Source organism: Acanthaster planci, linkage group LG07 (assembly GCF_054643075.1).
Source record: "Acanthaster planci isolate LZ-2023a linkage group LG07, COTS_SCS, whole genome shotgun sequence".
Classification (NCBI taxonomy): Eukaryota; Metazoa; Echinodermata; class Asteroidea; order Valvatida; family Acanthasteridae; genus Acanthaster; species Acanthaster planci.
The window spans coordinates 20814466-20836236 of record NC_141783.1 but is presented as its reverse complement, the minus strand read 5'-3'; the positions used below and the strand labels follow the sequence as shown (position 1 = coordinate 20836236).

Here is a 21771-nt window from a genome sequence, read left to right as displayed (position 1 = left end):
ATTCAAACGTGTCAGTAGGACTCATTACAGCCGTTCCTTTGTGAGCAGAAGTATATCGTGACTAACAATCTCCACAGTTACTTGCAGTAGCACACATTTCACTCTGAATTAATGGCTTGAAATAAGGTTAGTACATTTACGCTTTCGCTGGGTTTTATGACAACTGGCGCGGGACGCACAGAGTTATTGTGTCATGCATCATCTTGCAGGTTTGAAGTGCTCTATGAGCATCGTTTGTACAAGCTTTCAAACACTTGTTGAAGAGGCTCTGACTTTGATACAATCTTTGACAAGACTGATCCTCAAGTTAAGAATCCACAGAAAAAAACAGTGTATGGAATAAACCATAGACCAACAAAATTTTTGCTTTCCAACAGAGTTGCTTTTTAATTAAAAAAATTTCCCCACCCTGAACTTTTTGACCCAAAAACTTTAAAAGAAAAAAAAAGATACTACTGTACCCACCTACCCAACCTATTATTTTTTATGTAATAGGAAGCACAGCTATTATTTTGTTTCTGGTTTCTGCTACCAGAAAATCAGATTTTACCTTCCCTCTGATTGCTAGTTGCTGAAAAGTGGCTATCTGCTGGTTGCTTGCCAAAAACGCAGAAAACTGGATCAAACATTTTGACAACTGTTCTACATGTACAGTCAAACCTTGTTCATAAGAGCACTGTTGATACAAGATTCTGCTTAATAAAGGACATGTTAAAGTCCCAACCCTTTGTTTTTTTTCATTTCATTGTTTTCATTCCTGATAATACAAGTTTCCTGTTATAACAAGGTAATTTGCTATGTCTGAAGGACCTCTTATTAACCCTAACCTCCTAGGCTCCTGCACTAGAAAGCATACTGAACCTCACAAAATCCAACAGGTTCATGTACTTGTCTATGTACTTGTACATGCAGGGTGGTGTACCAAACCTGATAAACTCCAACAGAATGAGCCCGTTGGAGTTTGAGTGATATGGTATGGATGGGTCTATGCAGTATAGGATGACTTGCACTGAACAGTACCAAACCTGACAAAATCAAGCATAGTCCAACAATTGGTACAGCAAGCCAGACACTGCACACAATGAACCCTGTGTGTCCCAACTCACACAGAATCCAACACCATCTCCCTGGGCCTTTCATCCCAAGTCTCACAAAATTCAACAACAAGTTCCTCAGGTACGGTACCAAACCTGCCAAAACCTCACAAAACCTGCTGTTGGAGTATGGCAGGTTTTGGGCAGTTAGGGTTAACGAGGTTTGACTGTACTTTCTGCATTCCAGATACTGGAAAAACAGATTTTACGAAGGCGACTGGAAAGTAAGCATCTGCTTTTTTACCTTCCAAGGGTCGTTAATGGATAGTGAACCTGTAGGCTATGACCATTTCCTTTCTGGGGGGATTGAAGATAAAGAAACCAATATCCACCCTATCTTTCGTAATAAAAGATTCCAATGTTTCCCAAGCAAGTCTGCGACTCTGTGTGTCTGTTGGATGATAGCTGTTAAATTCCTTTGGTTTTCCTTTGAGATGCCGTTTCGCTTAGCCTCACCGGGACACTGATTCTGTTGTGTGATGTGATTGGTCCACAAAAAGCATGGTTAAGTATTCATGCGCTGTGCAACCCGTTACCAAAATTAGGGCGGGCAGGGGTCCCCCCAGAATGGCGCCCACTTCAAATACATGAATGACATATGTGCATACTCCTTGTGTGAATGCATCCTCCAAGGTCTGAAGGAGACACTCCAAATTCTGTCACGGTTTTTACTCGGGTTTTAAGTAAATTGATTTTCTGTGTTTTTTCTTGTGAATATCATGAACCAGTGACCCAGTGGGATATTCCTTTAAAATTGACATTTTGTTGTTTAGGAATAACAGAGCTAAACGGCCTAAAACACTTACACTGTAGCTACGTGTACTATGGGATCACTGCATTGGATCAGTACATGTATCTGTTCAATCTCCTGCCAGTCGACCAGAGTTTCTTTATGTTGACTCTCTGAACAAATTAAGACTTCGGATTTCCTACAAGATGATCACGGCCAGTACTTTCTTGAGCAATTGAGAGGTAACACACATCCACCGTTATCGTGCCCAACAGATTCTCAAAAACTAATTGAAAATGTCAACGTAGCTTGTGAAGTGAGATAATTAGTGTGACTTACTTGAAAAGGGCGGTGGCAGTTGGTCAAATTAAGAAGGGGTCATTCATATCATTCTCGCATCGAGTGAAAATGCGTTTTACCATGCTTAGGGTAGATATTGATGTCTTCATCTTCAATACCCCTGAAAGGAAATGGTTTGTAACCTACAGGTTCACTACGCCATTCACAGTCCTTTAAGGGCAGAAAAGCAGATGGCCACATTTCATCTACCTACTTACATGTAGAATCTGTTTCTGCAGTATCAAAACACCAGCAAAGTAGGTTAAAGTAGGTTATTCATTGTTGTCCAAAAGTTGGATCCACTTTTCTGCCTCCCCAAAAGGAGAAAAGCAGGTGGCTACTTTCTGGTCGCTTTTATAATAAAAATTGCTTTTCCAGTATCCCGAAAGCAGCAAAGTACATGTATAACTAACAGTTGTCAAACCGTTCGATCCAATTTTCTGCCTCCCCTAAAGGAGAAAAGCACTTTCCAGTGGCCTTTGTAAAATCTGCTTTCCCAGTATCCTGAAAGCAGCAAAGTACATGTATAACTACATGTTCATTTTCTACATTTTTGACAGGCAATCAGCCGATGGCCACTTTTCAGCCATTAGTGAACAGAGGAAAAGTCGTGCTGCAGCCGAACCGCCGAAACGAACCAAAAATCATCGAACATGGCACTTTCAAACCGCGAACCAAACTGGCTTGTTCAGAGGTTCGGCTTTAAAATGACATGGCATTACTTGCACACAGAATGCATGCAAGGAAACCTGATAACAAAGCAAACACGACGAAAAATGGATAACTAGTTATGCCGCCCCAGCGTGCGCTCAGCGCTCAGCACATGTGCATCAGGAAGGTACTGTACATGTACACTGTACATGTACATGTACAGTACTCTTATGTTGGCCCCGCATCACGCGATGGTTGTAAAAATTAAAAGCACGTGGTGAGAATTCACTAATGAACAACCGAGAACATGTAACGTACGGCATTTCCGCTGCACAACAATGCTAAATTCTCATACATCCAATTGTGCTTACATGTATATTCAGTTTTAGCATTATGGTTGCCAATCTCCGATAGCCACGCCCTTATGTTCCATATTAGGCCAACGATGTCGCAAATGGCCGTGCAAAACAAATTTTGATTGGATGCTGATCAGAGTCGGACTCGTGCTCGATCAAAGGCAACTCTGGGGGGAAAACTGATTTTGCCAGGCGGGCCAGTGCAGCAAGGCCAGTGCATGACAAAATTTGGTTCAAGCAGTAGCCTAATTTGCCTTTTGTTTGATTATGTTTGATCAAAGCCATAGTGTAAATACGTTGTAATGAAATTTTGCCAGATCTCAAATTTGTTTGCAATTCTCATATAACAAAATGCTGTTATCCGTTAGAAAAAGACTGATGGAAGATCGCCCCTTTGGCGTTTCGGGCGCCGTCCTTGGAAAGAATGCTGAAGGTTCTTCGAACACATCAAAAGCCGTTGTGTGGTAGTTGAATCTGTTTTGTGAAAAATAACAAAAAAACGATTCGCTGGAAATCTATTTTTATCTTATATCCTTTGAAGGAGGAGACTCCCATTTGAGCGTGTTTTTTTTTGATGTAGTAGGAAGCACAGCTATTATTTTGTTTCTGGTTTCTGCTACCAGAAAATCAAATTTTACTTTCCCTCTGATTGCTAGTCGCTGAAAAGTGGCTATCTGCTGGTTGCTTGCGAAAAACGCAGAAAACTGGATCAAACATTTTGACAACTGTTCTACATGTACAGTCAAACCTTGTTCATAAGAGCACTGTTGATACAAGATTCTGCTTAAACAAGGACATGTTAAAGTCCCAACCCTTTGGTTTTTTTTTTCATTTCATTGTTTTCATTCCTGATAATACAAGGTTCCTGTTATAACAAGGTAATTTGCTAAGTCTGAAGGACCTCTTATTAACGAGGTTTGACTGTACTTTCTGCATTCCAGATACTGGAAAAGCAGATTTTACGAAGGCGACTGGAAAGTAAGCATCTGCTTTTTTACCTTCCAAGGGTCGTTAACACTAACACTCCTCAGTCCTCCAACAGGTGAAGGATTTAGGAGTGTTAGGGTTAATGGATAGTGAACCTGTAGGCTATGACCATTTCCTTTCTGGGGGGATTGAAGATAAAGAAACCAATATCCACCCTATCTTTCGTAATGAAAGATTCCAATGTTTCCCAAGCAAGTCTGCGACTCTGTGTGTCTGTTGGATGATAGCTGTTAAATTCATCTGGTTTTCCTTTGAGATGCCGTTTTGCTTAGCCTCACCGGGACACTGATTCTGTTGTGTGATGTGATTGGTCCACAAAAAGCATGGTTAAGTATTCATGCGCTGTACAAACCGTTACCAAAATTAGGGCGGGCAGGGGTCCCCCCAGAATGGCGCCCACTTCAAATACATGAATGACATATGTGCATACTCCTTGTATGAATGCGTTCTCCAGGGTCTGAAGGAGACGCTCCAAATTCTGTCAAGGTTTTTACTCAGGTTTTAAGTCAATCGATTTTCTGTGTTTCTTCTTGTGAATATCATGAACCAGTGACCCAGTGGGATATTCCTTTAAAATTGACATTTTGTTGTTTAGGAATAACAGAGCTAAACGGCCTAAAACACTTACACTGTAGCTACGTGTACTATGGGATCACTGCATTGGATCAGTACATGTATCTGTTCAATCTCCTGCCAGTCGACCAGAGTTTCTTTATGTTGACTCTCTGAACAAATTAAGACTTCGGATTTCCTACAAGATGATCACGGCCAGTACTTTCTTGAGCAATTGAGAGGTAACACACATCCACCGTTATCGTGCCCAACAGATTCTCAAAAACTAATTGAAAATGTCAACGTAGCTTGTGAAGTGAGATAATTAGTGTGACTTACTTGAAAAGGGCGGTGGCAGTTGGTCAAATTAAGAAGGGGTCATTCATATCATTCTCGCATCGAGTGAGAATGCGTTTTACCATGCTTAGGGTAGATATTGATGTCTTCATCTTCAATACCCCTGAAAGGAAATGGTTTGTAACCTACAGGTTCACTACGCCATTCACAGTCCTTTAAGGGCAGAAAAGCAGATGGCCACATTTCATCTACCTACTTACATGTAGAATCTGTTTCTGCAGTATCAAAACACCAGCAAAGTAGGTTAAAGTAGGTTATTCATTGTTGTCCAAAAGTTGGTTCGGCCTCCCCAAAAGGAGAAAAGCAGGTGGCTACTTTCTGGTCACCTTTATAATAAAATCTGCTTTTCCAGTATCCCAAAAGCAGCAAAGTACATGTATAACTAACAGTTGTTAAACTGTTTGATCCAATTTTCTGCCTTCCCTAAAAGAGAAAAGCACTTTCCAGTGGCCTTTGTAAAATCTGCTTTCCCAGTATCCTGAAAGCAGCAAAGTACATGTATAACTACATGTTCATTTTCTACATTTTTGACAGGCAATCAGCCGATGGCCACTTTTCAGCCATTAGTGAACAGAGGAAAAGTCGTGCTGCAGCCGAACCGCCGAAACGAACTAAAAATCATCGAACATGGCACTTTCAAACTGCGAACCGAACAAAAAGCGATTCATTGGAAATCTGATTTTATCTTGTATCCTTTAAAGGAGGAGACTCCCATTTGAGCGTGCTGGTTTTTTTTGCTGTTTTCACATATCCTACGATCGTTTTGTTGTGTCAAGCGTTGTCCAAACAACCGCTTTTGGTCTGTAAAACACGGTCGGAAACTGTCACTCCGACGGTAACTTTCTTGATAATTTCAACTCCTAAACAAACTTTGGGGAAACAGTTTGGGAAAAAAATATGGTCACATCGAAGTTACTCGTGGATGGGATGGAGATGAGATTCATTGCTTGTATTAAACATACACACGGAAGTACTGTATACAGCATATACGTTTGTAGCGTGCTCAAGTTTGGTTCAAGTTCAAAACCCGAACCGAACCTTGGTACCTACTTGCAGCACTAAGGAAAATTAAAGTCTGCTTTTCTGATAGCAGAAAAGTAAAAAAGAAAAATACATTACATTACATTAAATGTTTGTTCTGCTCTGCAGGTAAAAGAAAAGTAGAAAAGTCAAAAATTGCAACACAAAGAAATAAAACCTCCTTTTCTATCATTCTGGTAGCAGAAAAGCAGATGGTCACTTGTCATCCTGTACGTTGATAGGCCTTACGCTGCTGATAGGCCTTAACCTCTGGTACCGGTGATTATTTTGTGGCTATTTTCTTCCTATCTCACCCCTGCACGATGCCACACACATGTACATTTATTAATAAGGAGATGTTCAGGAGGAGTTTGCTGTGATACACCTGCGTACGTACATTTGTACACATGTACATGTATGTGTAACTACATGTATATTTTGATCTTCACCCTAGCTATCCTGTCATCAAATCAGCTGCGCAAGTCCTTCACAATGATGTTGTGGCTCAGCTGAAGCCAATGTTCCCACATCTCTTGGAGAACACTATCCGAGAGAGCGTGGTTCGCCAGAGCAGACTCCTGGCTGATCCGCTGGACCAGAATAGACTCACAAACAGCTGCATTGATGATTTGCTGTGTCTAATGACAGCCGAAGGCAGCACCAGAAATGAACAGAGAGTTTTCAGGGACTATATTGATCTTACAGATGGTTTGTCCTATAAAATCTACTCTAATAGTTTCACTTAAGCCCAACTTCCATAATACCTGATTCAAGATTTTAGTAGGCCTACTACAATCAGTAAAGATTTATCATTACCAACCCAGGCACCCTTACTTTTTATGCTCATGTTCATGTTTAGTCAATGCCTAGATTTAACATTCATTTACTTCTCATTCAGCCCTCTGTCCACCTGCCCCGAGTACAGGCAAGAACAGTTCGGATAGGTACATGTAGTTTTTACAAATCCCTCATTTTTACATATATCTTTAACATTTGTGAATAAATCTTAAAATTTCCCCTCAAAATAGTGAGTACTGGAGAAATGTATTTTCAGAATTTTTTTGGTGTAAAATCTCTGCCAGGAAGGGACAGTAGGTATTGCAATCCTACATAAACTGAGACAGCCAAACTTGTGATTTTACACATGTAGATATCAGCCAAGATTCTCTGCTTTTGTGCATGGGTCATAGCTTCAAATGCTACATGTACATATCAGGGTTCCCTTAGCCTGGAAAAGTCATTGAAATTTTTGCTTGTTCCTGGCCTGGAAAAGTCATGGAACTTTGAAAAAATGACTAAAGTTGTGGGATTTTTCAAACATTATGTGTAATTTCTGTTAGCAATAATAAGTACATAAAATGTGTGGTTTTATTCACAACTTCTAAAGTCCAAAAAGTCAAGAAAATTGCACTATTGGGTCATGGATTCCCATAATTAAGTCATGGAAAAGTCATGGAACTTACGTGTAATTGTCCTTTAGGTGCAGGAACCCTGACATATGTACACCTTTTTGTTTTTCCATTTGTGATTTTTCTTCCAGATTCGTTTGTTCACAGTACAACTGCCAACACTGAAGTAGTCATCAATCTTGATGTGACTCCTGATTGTCTTGAAATAGACACACCCATTAAGGAGCCTTACCAGGCCAAGGAAGATGTGGAAGTTGATCACAACATTAGAGATGCACCATCACCCAACTTGAATTGCAGCGACAGTAGCCAGTTGGCGAGTGACAAAGGCATCGGTTTGAAGTCAAAGCCTGAAGTGATTCAAGTGTCTCACATAGACGTCCAGTTGCTTCAATCCAGTGCTAAGCCAGAAAGTCCGAGGGGGCAAGCAGTTTTGGAGGGGAGGTCAGATTCCCTAACTGTTCCATCCGAGGCCACTCCCGTTAACTCCAGTGTCTCTATGAATGGCACAGTAGCATCTTTTGGAACAGCTTCCAAGCAGGGATCTCCTCTAAAGGTTAAAATCAAGCTTGATCAAGCGTCTGGACTGTACAAAGTCCAGAATGAGACCAGTGACATCCACAGCAGTGATAATGGAACAGCAGTCAGCCACCATCATCAGAAACCTTCCCAGGCGCCTTCTACAATGTCAAGGTGTCCTTGTCTCGATTGTCAAACTCTTCCAACACCAGAGACTCAGCACAGCTCCGATATTTTTCCACCGTCACGGTAAGTGTATGCTTACTAGTAGCAGTCTTGCCTTGACTTGTTTTTAATGCACAAGTACATGCCACACCTAGCCTCCTCAAGCAATCATGACATCTAGCACAGCGTCATCAAGGCGGCACTCATAAACAATCCAATTATGGTACCTAATGCAATTGCAACTTGTTTTGGTTAGCCATTGGTATCATTTTAGTGAAGCCACATGAACAAACTTGAGCAAGATGTTTGCAATGGCCAGCTTCCGTAAGGTTTACTCTGTTTATGCGACATATCAAGCTGTTTATTGTGGCTCCGCTAGGCCACTTGTGTACATGTATTTAAGAACATCCGTGAAAGTTGAGTTCAAGTCTGGTGCATTTCTAAGCAACGGAGAGCTTCATTTGTATGGAAGCAGTTTTAGACATTACTGGACAACTTTCAACACAATATTGTGGTGTAAGGTGAAATATTTCACAATGTTAATGGAGCACCCATACTTGTACTGGTAGGTTAAATCTTGATGGCAACTTTCAAGTCGTGACCTTAATCTCTTTTCCACAAGCCCACCAGGCAAGTTAACTTTGGCTATCCCATAGGAATTTTCACCAGCCCACTGGACATTGTTTAACAAAAATAACTTTTGTCTTTTTCAACTTTATTATTGTAACTGTTACTGTGGAGTGATGCTGTCGAGTTTAAAACTTAAAAGTGAAGGAATTCAAAACTGTTGCAATTAAAAATAAGCAATTCAATCAAAATTCAAAATACTTTGTAATCTTTGTTGTATTCATCTTTGCAAATAAGACAAATGTCGGTTTCAAACATATAGGTGTTTCTTTACTAGCCCACCTGGCAAGTCAAAGAAATTATGCATTAACCAGCCCGCTGCAGTTTTTACGAGAACTTGTATAACGGTCTATTGTTAAGGTCAGGGCCAGACTTTTTAAACTCAAAATTCTAATTTTAGTCCCAATGCTAAGATGGTATTACTTTATATATCAGCATCACATTATGCCCAAGAGAAGCATATCTCACGTTGGGCTAGAGTTCTAGAGGACTGTGGTTCAACTGTTTACACTCATCATTTTCTCCTTGCTGAGCGTCATTAAAAATGGTCAGTGAAAGGACTGATTTCTTATTTAATCAGGGGACCGTTAGAGGAATGGGTGAACCCCTTAGAGGAACCTGCTCCTTCAACATCAACCTCATCCTCTAATCAAACTTTGGGACACAAAGACTCCCAGAGCACTAGCAGCCAATCCAACTCGGTCACTGGAAATCCGAGCACGGCCACAAAACACAGCACTGTTCAAGCCTCCACGAGTTCAAGGACTGAAGAAAGGTGCCCAGCCATCAGTGAATCTCCAGCAATGAATCCTGGTGTCTTAGAAGCCAAAGAGAGGAGGCAGAGCTTAGGAACATTGACCACAGGGAGCGCAGTGCAAGATGAAGTCAGAAAAGACACTGCCACAAAAAAGAACCCACCCTCAAGGTGTGTACTTATAAACTGTCCTTGTTTTAATGTACAAGTAGACGCCACAGGTAGCCTCTTCAAATCAACGTGACATCTAGTACAGCCTTAGCAAGGAGATACTCATTAGCAATCCGATCACGGTAGATTAGGCAACTGAAAGAAGTATTGGTTAGCCATTGGTATTGTTTGCATGAAGCCACATGAACAAACTTGAGTAAGGTGCTGAAGGTTCATTCAACAAGCCCCTTGCAATGGCCTTTGGCTCATGTTAGCTGATGATAGCCAGCTTCAGCAAGGCTTACTGTACAATGTTTGTTGTCCTTTGGCACCTTTGGCCAGGGAGTTATAATTGATTGCTTCAAAGTCACATTTTAAATCAATATACATTCAAAAAACCTTACAGACCCTCGATCAAATTTACTGTTCCTGTGAAGCTTCTCAAATGGGTATATTCTTACCATTTGAACACAATTAGAGATTGTAAGCTGATAGATTGATTTCTTAACGCATATAAAATTTTTCTTTGTAATCAGTGGAACATTAGAGGAGTTTTTCAGCTCCCTGCTGTCAAGGGCTCAAGGCAGATCTTCCACCCCTTCCAAGCCTGGAGCTGGCACCTCTTGCGTCTCAAGACCATCGTCTACGCCAATTTTCTCATCGTCAGCTGCTGCCAAATGCCAACAAAGCAACTCCGATCGTCACAGGGGTTCTGCAGTGCCTGTCAGCAATGTGGGTCTGCAGACAACTCCCAGGACAACTCTTCAACCCTCCGCCTCTGCAACCAGTGTGCATAGTCACCATGGCAGCCTGTACGCTGCTACCAACTGCAGCCAGACCTACACCCAGAGGCTCTACAAGAAACCGGCAAATTCAATGCAGCCAGCAACTTCTTTGACGTCCACCAGTCATACCATCCCGTTTGGCACGTTAACGCAACCAGCTGAAGCAACTGGTTCCAATTTAAGTTCCTCTACTCAGCCAGCACTTGGGGCATCGAGAACCATTCATCGATCTCCTTCATTGGAATCGCTACCAAAATCCAAAACACAAGCAGCTGTCAAGCAAGTTGATCAGGGACAGGCATCAAGTTCATATCACAGATTGTCAGGATTGGGCTCTCAGAAGCTTGTGCCTTCCCAAAGTCCCTCAACACATCAGTCACTTGATCAGAGCTGCCAGAAGAAGAACATCTCTGGAACAACAAATCAGACAAATGCTTCCAAGCCTCCGCTCTCAGCCTCTGCACCATCACAGGGATCCACAAGACACATGACATACACATCAGTATCAACTAGAAAGCCTACACAATCATCCCAAGTTGAGACTACCGATCCAGATGCAATTCATCAACAGACTACTGTGAAGACTACTCCCTTTACTCCTGTGCCTACCTCCCAGCCAAAGGTCTCCAACCAGTGTATGCAAGGACATGTCCCACCACCGTTTGTGCCAAACCCACAACCACAACCAGCGCTACACCAAGTGACAGATCCTTTGCCGCCGGCAACTTTCTGGCAACCCCAGACTCAACGTCCACCGCATGTTACGTTTGGAAACATCCCCCCACCCAATGCAACAAAGCCTCAGCCACAGGCTGTAAGATATCCACATCCTCACCCCTTCCTCCCCCAGGCAATCGTACCAGAACCCCAGAACCCACCACCCTTTGTGCCAGTACCCAAGTCACAACCCATGATACAGACAGTGACATACCCTATGCCGCCAGCAGCAACGCATCAACCTCAAATTCAGCCGACCTACCCAGCCACACAGATACAAACCCTACCCTCCATACCAAATCCTGAGCCACAACCAGAAATGCAACCAGTGACACCAGTACCTCTTCAGCCACCAGTAGTTATTCACCAACCTCATGAGGTCTTGCCAGAACAGAAAAACAGACCTGGAAATGATAGAACCATAGAAGAGATGAAATCAGAAGTGGTAGGTGTGGCCGTCTTTAATAAATAAACTGTCCTGCTAACATTGGATAAAATCAAATTTGCTTCTCCACCTAAAGTATCAATCTGACAGTCCTCAAGTCTCCAATAGGTGGAGAATTGAGGATTTTAATGGTTAATCATCAAAAGGGTCGTATTTTATAAGGAGTTCTCCAGCTGTATTTTGTGTGGTCACAGTGCAAAAATCAGACTGACTTTATGCCAGTTTGGACTCTTAGGTGGTCCTGAACTCCCTTGAAGAGTTAAAACATTTTTTGACTCTACCCAAGGTTTTATAAGAATCTATATTTGAGTATTGTACTTGTAGTACATATGTAGAAGTGGCACCGTGTAGTCAAGCCATTATTTTGAAAAAAGCCTTGAAAACCTGAATTCTAGCTTTGTTGGTGTAGCGTAGGTGAACAGTGCCGGTTTATGGTAGATTCCAGAAACTTCCGAGCAAATGTGTCAGGGTAAGGGAGGGTCTAGTAAGATTAGTTCATGAATCCAAATTCTAATCTTCCTGGCTAAATTCTGAGGTTGCTTAACCTTAACCCTACATAAAATTACAAATTATTACTTGTAGTAAAATGTAGTAATCAGTGCTGTCACTTGTAAGAGGACATGACTTTATTGTTCTCATAAGTCATACAATACAATAGATAAGACAATGTATCATACAGTGCTTTGGATCTATGAATGCATGGCTTTATTGTTCTCTGTACAAGTAACAATGGAAGTAACCTAGCCAGAAGTAGTAATTTGTAGTACTAGGTCCTTCAGGCTCTGGCTGTTACTTAGTATTTTGTAGTACTGTGTAGTGTAAGCCAAACAATATGCTTGCCGGTTAGGGTTAATACCCAGTGTGGTAGCTGGGTCTACCACAAGTCCCAGCAAGTCTGTCATGAATCATTCAGTCTTAAACCAAGTCACAAGCTACTAGTATTCAAATGAACAACAACAAAAGCATTTCTTTGTCATTGTGTCCCTGAGTACTTAGTATCGTAGTCAAGAGCTCTTAAAACCATCACAAAACCTTCAGATGAAATTCAAGTTTCATTCAAATGAACAGACAAATTTCCTTTGTCGTCACCTCATCACTTGTGATTGGTCTCGTAAAAGGACTTGTGATGGGCTCAACTGCAGCGCTGTGTTTACCATACCTCTTGAACTGATTTTGAGTGCATGTTACATTACTGTCTTGATGTTATGTGCCATGTAGTTGATGTTGTTCCCGGAGGTTGATCCAAGCTACATATTGACCCAGCTGCAAGCCATGAAGGATTATCCATCTCCTGTCAATGTAGTCTGTAACCACCTCCTTGAGAACCCCAGCTACCCGCGAGCTAAAAAGCAAGAAGCCCTCTCCACATCCAAGTCAGTCAAGACTAAAGTAGAGGTGAGTAGTCCTTGTAAAATTCTTTACCCTTTCAAGTCCTTCCGTTACTGTACTGGCTGCCATTGTACATGTAGTTGGGGCTGTGACTTACTGGTTAGTTCAAGAACCAGAAAGAGGAAAGGCCGGTGTTGCATTTGTTGGTATTTTGCAGTGACCTTCAGCACACTTTTTATCGCCAAATATCCGAATGAAACAGCAATCAAACAACAAAAATAATTGAAATTTAGGGTTAGGTGATATTTTTATGGTGGTGGACACCATTGGTAAAATCCCCCAAATCGGACTACTGTTTAATCCTGAAATATCTTACTTGAAAGAAAGTACATAACCTCAATCAGTCTGTAAATGTTTCCACCCAAAATGCTGTAGTTTTCGGTCGGGGGGCCATAAATTTGTCCCTTTGATCTGTTTGTGATTTGCTATATTTATGACAGGAAGAGAAAGTTGACTATATTAAAGACTACTACAAGATGCCTGCATCAAGACGTTATGCTGAAGATATCATGATACAGTTGCAGAATGACTTCCGAATGGTAAGCGCTCGGTCCATCATTAAACCTTAGATTCCTGGACAAACCCTTAATCGAAAACTGCAGTCGTTTCTTTGTAACATTTCAAACCCACCCTTTTTCACTGTAGTTCCAAGTTGAAATTTTCTTGTAAAACATTGACAAAGTCTTTTTACATTTTGTCCCTTCCCACAGCTCTCAGTCGACACTATCAGGATGGTGTGGTCGCTACACTTTTTCAACTATGCTCCTACCAGAGTTTGCCTGGAGGAAATCTTGCGCTCCAATGAGAGAATCCAGAAGCTCTTACCACAAGTCAAGACCCTGTCACATCAAGAGCGGAAAATCCAGGTTAAGATCACCACAAAAAGTGAGTCTGAAAAAATGCTATGCATTTTTCTGATAAATCTGGACCCAGATGCCCTTGTTTAAGTGAAAATGCCTACATCTATGTGTCCCCAAAATGCACCTAATCCCAAAATTTAAAGGAAAAAAAGAAAAAGCAATTGTAAATAAGGGTTCAAGTTGCCAATTCTATGGTACCTGCATCACTCATCAACAACCTTTGGACATAGACTTGACATATGTTTTAGCATTCATTTAGCCCTGGTCGTTATCTTAAAACTTATTCCCCACTGAAAATCCTTGCAAACCTTTCTTTTTTTTGTTTAAAGAGTGATTTGGTTGAGTGGTTGTAGGCTGTTTCCGACCAATGACTGACATTGTCTTAATTAGCTGATGGTAGGGATAGTGGGCTTTCAACTTTTATAACCAATGATAACTAAGAATATGTAGAGCTTACATATCGATTGGTTTCTGGTTTCTTGTTTACATCTCGGCGATTGGTTTGTTGACAGTTGAGCGTGGAGGAGGGCAGTTGATGACTGTGGTTTGATAGGGCAGTTTAAAGGTGGTACACAGATGCCAGGTGGCGGGCATCCATTTATACACAGCAACAGAAAAATGTTTGGAGAGTGGGCCTTCTGTTAAGCCAAAAAGCCTTGTTGTAAGTGGACTATTGTGACAACTCCACGATTTTGTTTCGCCTGTTGGACAGAATTCAAAGATGCTTTTTTTTCAACAGAAACCAAAGTCTTTAATAGTGAAAATTGCTGGCATAGGATGAGTGTCTTTGATTCTGTCGGTGCACTGCGGCTGCCTACAAGTACCCAGAATGCAGTCATCCGTGAAAGCATTGTGCAAATCTGTACCCTTTGTTTTGCAGAAACACTAGGTCGGCGGCGCCGAGGGTCGGGCAGCTGGGGCGGGCAGACCCTCGGCGCTTCCCTGATTAAAATCTTTTTGACATCATGCCTTAGTCTGGTGCTCAGGTACCTGGTGCTGGTGTGTAGGTGTATTTGTTTCATAGAATGGAAACAAGATGCTTGGCCCACTTTGTCAAAATGTCATCGGACAGGATACATCAAAAGATGTGCTTTGCTCGGTTTTGAAGGAATTGTGGAAGTAGTGTATCTTAAAAGTGTACGCTTAAGGGAGCAGTTCTAAACTTCCTTTTATTATTTCAAGGGTTGGGGGGCCAACTTCTTGGGGGACATTTTGAAATTTCGTTGCGTGACCTTTTGGGGCTTTTTTAGACACTTCTGGAGGGAGGGAACTGAAATAATCTCCTCTCCATTATTTCCCCCTCCACCCTCCTGAAATATTCCCCTCCCTGGTTTGTTTGTTTTTTTGGAGGGGGTCAGGGATACTCCCTGTGTTTCCCTTATACCCTCCTCCTAGATCCCTCAATGTACTGTTTCTACACAAGTCAAGAGCTGGTTAAGTCATTTTTCAGCTTTCTGCTGTGGTATGTAGAAGTATACCAACCAAAGTTCAGTTTGGCCCCAAAATTGATGACATGAGTTCACCATCTTCCTGACTTCCCATGCTCTCCAGACTTACAGGGAAAACAGGAAACGACAAAGGTGGTAATTCACCTGCTGAAAGGCCTGAGGCATCCATTCTACCAGGGCAACATCAAGGCCTCGTCCGACCTGCAACGACAGCTGAAATTCTACCAGGAGTATGTCAAGAATAGTAGCTTGGTAAGACATGATCTTGGATTGAATTAAACTTGCTCTGTCACAAAGGGAAACACTCTTTGGACATAGACCCTGTCTTCAAGTTCTGTGGATGAATGTCGCAATAGCAGAGATTGGTTTGAATCTTCTTTGCGTTCATTCCATTCAGGCTACCCAACTCTCTGTGCAGCATTGACAGAGGAGCCTGTATACTGTGCTGAGTTTATATTACAATAAAGCCTGATATTTAGAGTTTGCTCATAGACCAATCCGTTAAGCCCCGCCCCATTTTTTTCTGACCAATCACGGGTGCGATTTATGTCCAATGCGTGTATAAAAATTCTACATGTGTGCATGCACTATTGATGCTTGTGGCTGGGACCTGTTGTTTGGCATTGGAGAAGAGCATGTGTTACGTGTCCACCTCTGCAGTGGGTGGGACTTACTGAATCATTCTGTTACCTAATCAAGTAGATTAGGAATCACCAGACTCAATCCTGCTCCACGTGATTCAGGGCACATTTTAATACTAGATGGCAGTCCTTTGGGTCTGGAATGGTCTGGTGTCTTTGTTTCATTGTAGCATCAGTCATCTCTCCTTTCGTTTTGCAATATGGGAGAAAGCAACAATTGTTTTTTGTCTAAAGAACGAGCCAGTTCAGGTTTTTCTCAAAGAGGCAAAGTCAGTTGAGAAAGTAGCGGAGCTTGAGCATGTTTTGCCATGTTTCAGCTGTGCCAATTGGGCTGTCCTTTTTCACAGAGGTATTGCTGTTCATGAATGACCTCAGTCTCGCCTCACTTTGGGTATGTGCTGTTGGAATACCAAACTGCTTCAACTCGTTGTTGCACTAGATATATTGGCAGGGTAAATGACTTGATTTTCTGATGTATCTTTATTCAGGTGAAAAACTATCAGTTCTGGACCTCTGTCTCATAAATAAATCATTTTGGTTCGCTTTTTACCCCCTCTGATACAGGAAAAGGATTTGATGTTGGCGTTGAGCCTGAACGAAAATGAATATGAAACTGTAAGTAATTAGTTATTACTCTCTCCAGCTGTGAAAACGCTCAAATGACCACCAAAGAAATTTGGTCATAAACCTTCCGAAATCTTCCCAACTCTTTGGAGGAAACCAGTGGCACTTTCCTCAAACTTTCAAGGAATAACCACATCAATTCCTCTATCTAGTAAGGTGGGCTCTGTGTTCCTCAATCCTGCCAAATCTAAAACATCCTGCTGGGTTGTATATTATCTTGGGAGGATTTGAATAATGGCCATAAGTGATCCTGAGGCCATCCTTGGTGGGATGTCCTTGAACCCTGCTTTATATCGCAGTGTGCTAACCCTGCATACCTAGTGGCACCCATGAACAAAAAAGGTGGAGGTTGTGTGAACCGTGTGTGGAGAAATTAAGCCAGGCCCATACAAGGTTACCTCTTTCTGGAAAATAGTTTTTAGAGTCACTTGTGGGTTGGAACTAGGGTTATATTAGCACAAGGCCCCCCCCACCAAGCCATCTCGGCTTTATTCCCACTAACAGGAAGGTCAACTGATTGAGTGCGGTTGCTGTTTCGCCGAGGTCACCTTTGAGACAATGGTCCAGTGTCTAGATGGCCATCTCTTCTGCGACTCTTGCCTACAAAGGTACGCCAAGGAGTCTGTGTACGGACAGGGCAAAGCACATCTTACCTGTATGACTGATGGATGTGATAGCTCCTACCCGAGAGGTGCGTCCTTCACCCCATCTTATCCTAATCTCATTCCCCAATTACAAGAAAAGCATGTATTACTGTTGGAAACTTTCTATCCTAAGGATAGGAGTTTCTCTCCCAGACTCCTGTTTACATCCCCATTCTATTTCAGCCAATCCCATTCTAAAGCACTGATTGGTGGTTCATTCAAGGACTTCCCAAGTCATATCGTTGTGTCAGTGCTATAAGGTCGTTATGGCAGTAATGACCTTATAGCACTGATGATTTTGAAAATAATTTTAGGGCCCTATTCTAAGCATGAAAGAATTTTATAAAGAAACAGATAATGGTCCACATTATTTCATTGATAAAAATCATTTGGGGGGACTGTTTCTCAAATCTTCACCAGGACTTAGCTTGTATTTCAAGTTAAAAAAAATTTCATTAACAACCGTTTAGTGTGAATATTTTGTTCATGACTTTATAGTACTGATACGACGATATATACTGCATGTTCAGTGTTCGTGCATCAAAACCGACACAAAGTACATCTTTAAATTGTTTGTGGAACCCGCTGCTACATCTGACCTCGGACCGGCCAACCGACCCCGACAAGCTCAGTGGTCAAGTGGTTGTTGACATCCGCACTAGTAAACAGGAGGTCATGGGTTCGAGGGAATATTTTGCAAGCTCTTGGACAAACACTGAGTACACATGACCTATGAATCTAGGTCGGTGTAAGGGTAAAACCTGTTATTAAAAAAAAATGTCTCCGTGTTGTGGTGTGACACATTCATAATTTTAAACATCGGTAATAAAACTGCCTCCTTTGAGTCACATCCTTTTCAAGAAGCGGTGTGGCAATGTTTGAATGTTCCAAGTTAAATGTTAAAAAATGAAATGGGTATAACCATTGTTGGTTAGGTGACCTGTCACAGCAGTTCTCATTGGGTCTCGTCAATTCTTGCTCAGATCAATTGGAGAAGTGTCTGTCTGCCAACGACATGGCTAAGTATGACGAGCGCGTCCAGGAAGAATCCATTCAGTTGGCTGGTATGGACGGCTTGGTTCGCTGCCCTCACTGTGACTTTGCCGCTGTGCTGGACCCAGGCGACAAAGTATTCTCTTGCCAAAACACCGACTGCATGAAGGTGAGTGTGCATGGGCCCTCACAAGTGAATTTCTTATTTTTTTAATCTCATTGTGTATCTTGGCTAGGGACTTTCTGAACCCTTCAAAATCCTTCAAAACCCTTCAAAGGGCATCAAGGTGGGCTCAACCTTTCTCAGTCCCACAGTATTTTTCCAAACTTGATGGATTTTGCGGGATCTGGGAAGGTTAACTTAATGTTGGCATTGAAATGTTGAGGGTTTTAAGGGTTTTAAAAACTTTTTTAAGTTTTTGTACTTGTGCAAATTTTGAATTAAATTTAATGCCATCTCAGAATGGTCACTGTTACATTTAAATGATCTGATTCGGCAAAACATGTACATGTAGGTATCTATTTGCCTGTGCTGCTACCCTTAATAAATTATGGGAGGGTTTGCTTTCCCTAAATTCTATCTTGTTTACGATGTAGGAGACATGTCGTCATTGTGGAGAAGATTGGAAGGACCACTTTGGCAAACGATGCGAAGAAATTGAGAAGAAATCAGAAACCAACATGAGATTATCTTAGTAAGATAAACGCTTTCATACATCATACATAATATAGGGAAAAAACTGTGCCTTGCATGGATTGTCTTTTCCTTTAAAGGTTAACAGAAATTGAAAACATTTAGTTCACGTGAAGTATTTCAAAATAACAATAAATACGTAACCATTTTACAAACATTGTAAAGTCAGTGTTTACCCCATTAATCATGACCCAAAAAAAATATAAAGATCCTGCGTTTCCCCACCCACAGAGATCCCCTTTTGGCTGTTCGTGCTCCCAGGCTGAGTCGATGTCATCGGCAGACCGCCTACACATACAGTGTACATGTACATTGCATGATTGCACACAGTACATGCAGAATCACATGCTTCCACGCTTGCAATAGACCACGTTGTCTTCGATGTAGCTTGGCCCACAGGCAAACACTACCTCAGTTCAAGAAATACATGGTAGGACTGTGTCTTTTCATTTCTACCTTGAACCAAGACAGTGTCTGCCTGTGGGCCAAGCTACATCAAACACAACGTGGTCTCTTGCAAGTGTGCAATAGACCACGTACTGTGTCCATTTTCCATTTGCTTTCTGTGATTCTTGTTTCCCAGTGAGGAGAGGATGTCTCAAGCTCAGATCCGCACTTGCCACCGATGCAAGGCTGGTATAATGAAAGACCAAGGCTGCAATAAGGTAACCAACCTGACATATCAAACACAGTCTTATTGCATCGGTAAAAAGGTTGAAACTCAATATTCGTCTGTCTCACCAGTAGGCCCATGTGACAAGTTGGCTAGTCACCAATACCTCTGGGTATTGGTGGTCACGACTACCAATTTCCAGATAGTCGACTAGTAGTGATGCGGCAACTAGTCGGACTGTGTCACGACTAGTGGCTGGAACTCGTAGCACATTAGACCACAGCGCCTGCGACTACATACATGCCCAGAACTACAGGGTGGGGTGCCTACCAGAGCAGCGCCGCACCACGTGTGCACAGCGCTCACCTGTTCAGAGCAGCCACATGCTGGCAATGCACCATGCCCATGTCAAATTTGTACACTGAGCTCGGCTAATCGGTTTGCTAGTCAAGAGCCACCACCAATACCTTGTCTCCTTTCTCGATGGTATTGTCGACTAGTCGAGTCGTATGGGCCTAGTGCCAGTGCATCATAACCATGACTAGTTGAGTCCAATCCGGACATGATAGTACAGAGCACAGCGCAAACATGATCCGTCTTGCTTGAAGATATTATTCATGAGCGGAGGCCATGCGTCTATGCTTTAAGCTTTAGGATTATTGTGTTTTTATGCATGTCTGTGAAATAAAAAAAGACTTGTGATGAATATACACACCGTAATAGTCTTCTTTATTTATCACAAATATTTTTACAAATCACTGTTTAATTTGTGTGATGTGTGATTCCGACTGTTCCCTGTAATTCCTCCGCCATCGAAAGATTGATTTGTAGAACTGTGCGGTGCCCAGTTGAATTCTTTGACTAAAATAGGGATCATTTATTATTTCTGTATTCAATTTGTAATCTATAAACATTTGTTACAAGTGTATGTCATGTGTGATACCACCAGCTAACCGTGCAAGCTTAAGAAGATGTTCTGGGTTCAAGTCTCATCCAATCAAACTTGTCAATATTCTCTCGAAAGCTCCCAGACAAGCCTTACTACACAGTCCTGTGATGAAGGCAAAATCAAAATTCACAACCCCCCTCCCTCAAAAGTCCCAGTTTTACTGCAGGTGTCAAGATTTTGGTCACATCATGTCTTCCATAGCAAGTTTTATTCTTGGACTCTTGAATAAGCATGCAAAGGTAACAAACTTTAAAACTGTCTGCACGTTTCTAACACTGATTATCTTGTAATACAATTGTACTTGAGTTTGTTTCTTCAAACTTATCGTAGCCCCAGATGGATAGGGTAAGGAATAACATGTTGCATTTTGTATTTCAAAAGTATCTTGAAAAATTTCAGTATATCGTGGAAGATGTGTTTTTTTGTATTCCTGTCAACAGATGACGTGTCGCTGTGGTGCCAAGATGTGTTACATCTGTCGCAAGCCTGATATTGATTACAACCACTTCTGTGGTCACGCTCGCAATCCCGGCCAAGGCTGCACTGTTTGTACCAAGTGTTCGCTGTGGACCGACCCTGCTGTAAGCATCTACACTCCCTCTCTCTGTTTGGCTTTCTTCTAGGTCGTCAAGTTTGATTTCAGTCTTAACCATTCTGCTGTGCGAGACCTTTAGCACTGGCACAAAATTTCATTACTTTGTGCTTGTTGCCTGCTGTCTAGTTCTCATGATTCTGTGCATTCCAAGCTTCTTTCATAGACCCGGACTTTTGAGTCATCACGTCATTTGGGCTGGCATTGTGAACGACATTGCTCTATGCTGTCCAATTATGATGCATCAAAGTTGACGAGACAAAAGTTCGGAGAAACAGATAATCAATTTGAAAAAAGAGAGAGCAATAGAATATCAAAGTGTGTCAAAAGTTTGAACTAGAAAGTACAGTTATAGGAATGGAATATGTTTGTGTGTTGGTTCACGTGCTGGTTCTCATGCTAAATGCCTTTGACGCTCATAATTGGGTGCTTGACAGATTCACTTCAGTTCTCTATGTTGAACTTGTTTTCAAAGACAATGTTACATTCCTGAGATCGGAAGTATAATTTTTTGTGTCGGTGATTATTTCTTGCTTTTATTGATGCTTTTTTGAGATGACTTGTTCTCCTTCCACTGTTTTTGCGATAACAGGAGGATGATGCACGAGCCGTCAAAGAGTTGGAGAAGGAATTACAGATGCAGAAAGAGAAGTTAGCGAGAGGTGAG

General features: G+C 41.8%; 1 protein-coding gene across 3 annotated transcripts in view; it reads left to right on the top strand.

Annotated features, from left to right (window-relative positions):
- LOC110976224 (uncharacterized) overlaps positions 1-21771 on the top strand; it is a 37419-nt gene that overhangs the window by 11466 nt on the left and 4182 nt on the right. For 2 of the 3 annotated variants that reach the window (XM_087138873.1, XM_087138874.1), the window contains 15 exons: positions 6541-6794; positions 7627-8263; positions 9387-9731; positions 10247-11657; positions 12876-13052; positions 13487-13585; positions 13757-13931; positions 15458-15606; positions 16560-16610; positions 17124-17310; positions 18247-18425; positions 18854-18951; positions 19534-19615; positions 20953-21093; positions 21697-21766. In XM_087138873.1, the coding sequence (XP_086994999.1) occupies positions 6541-6794; positions 7627-8263; positions 9387-9731; positions 10247-11657; positions 12876-13052; positions 13487-13585; positions 13757-13931; positions 15458-15606; positions 16560-16610; positions 17124-17310; positions 18247-18425; positions 18854-18951; positions 19534-19615; positions 20953-21093; positions 21697-21766 (4055 nt within the window). Of the gene's footprint in view, positions 1-6540; positions 6795-6984; positions 7031-7626; positions 8264-9386; positions 9732-10246; positions 11658-12875; positions 13053-13486; positions 13586-13756; positions 13932-15457; positions 15607-16559; positions 16611-17123; positions 17311-18246; positions 18426-18853; positions 18952-19533; positions 19616-20952; positions 21094-21696; positions 21767-21771 lie in introns of those variants that run through there. The other variant, XM_087138875.1, reaches the window with a different exon arrangement.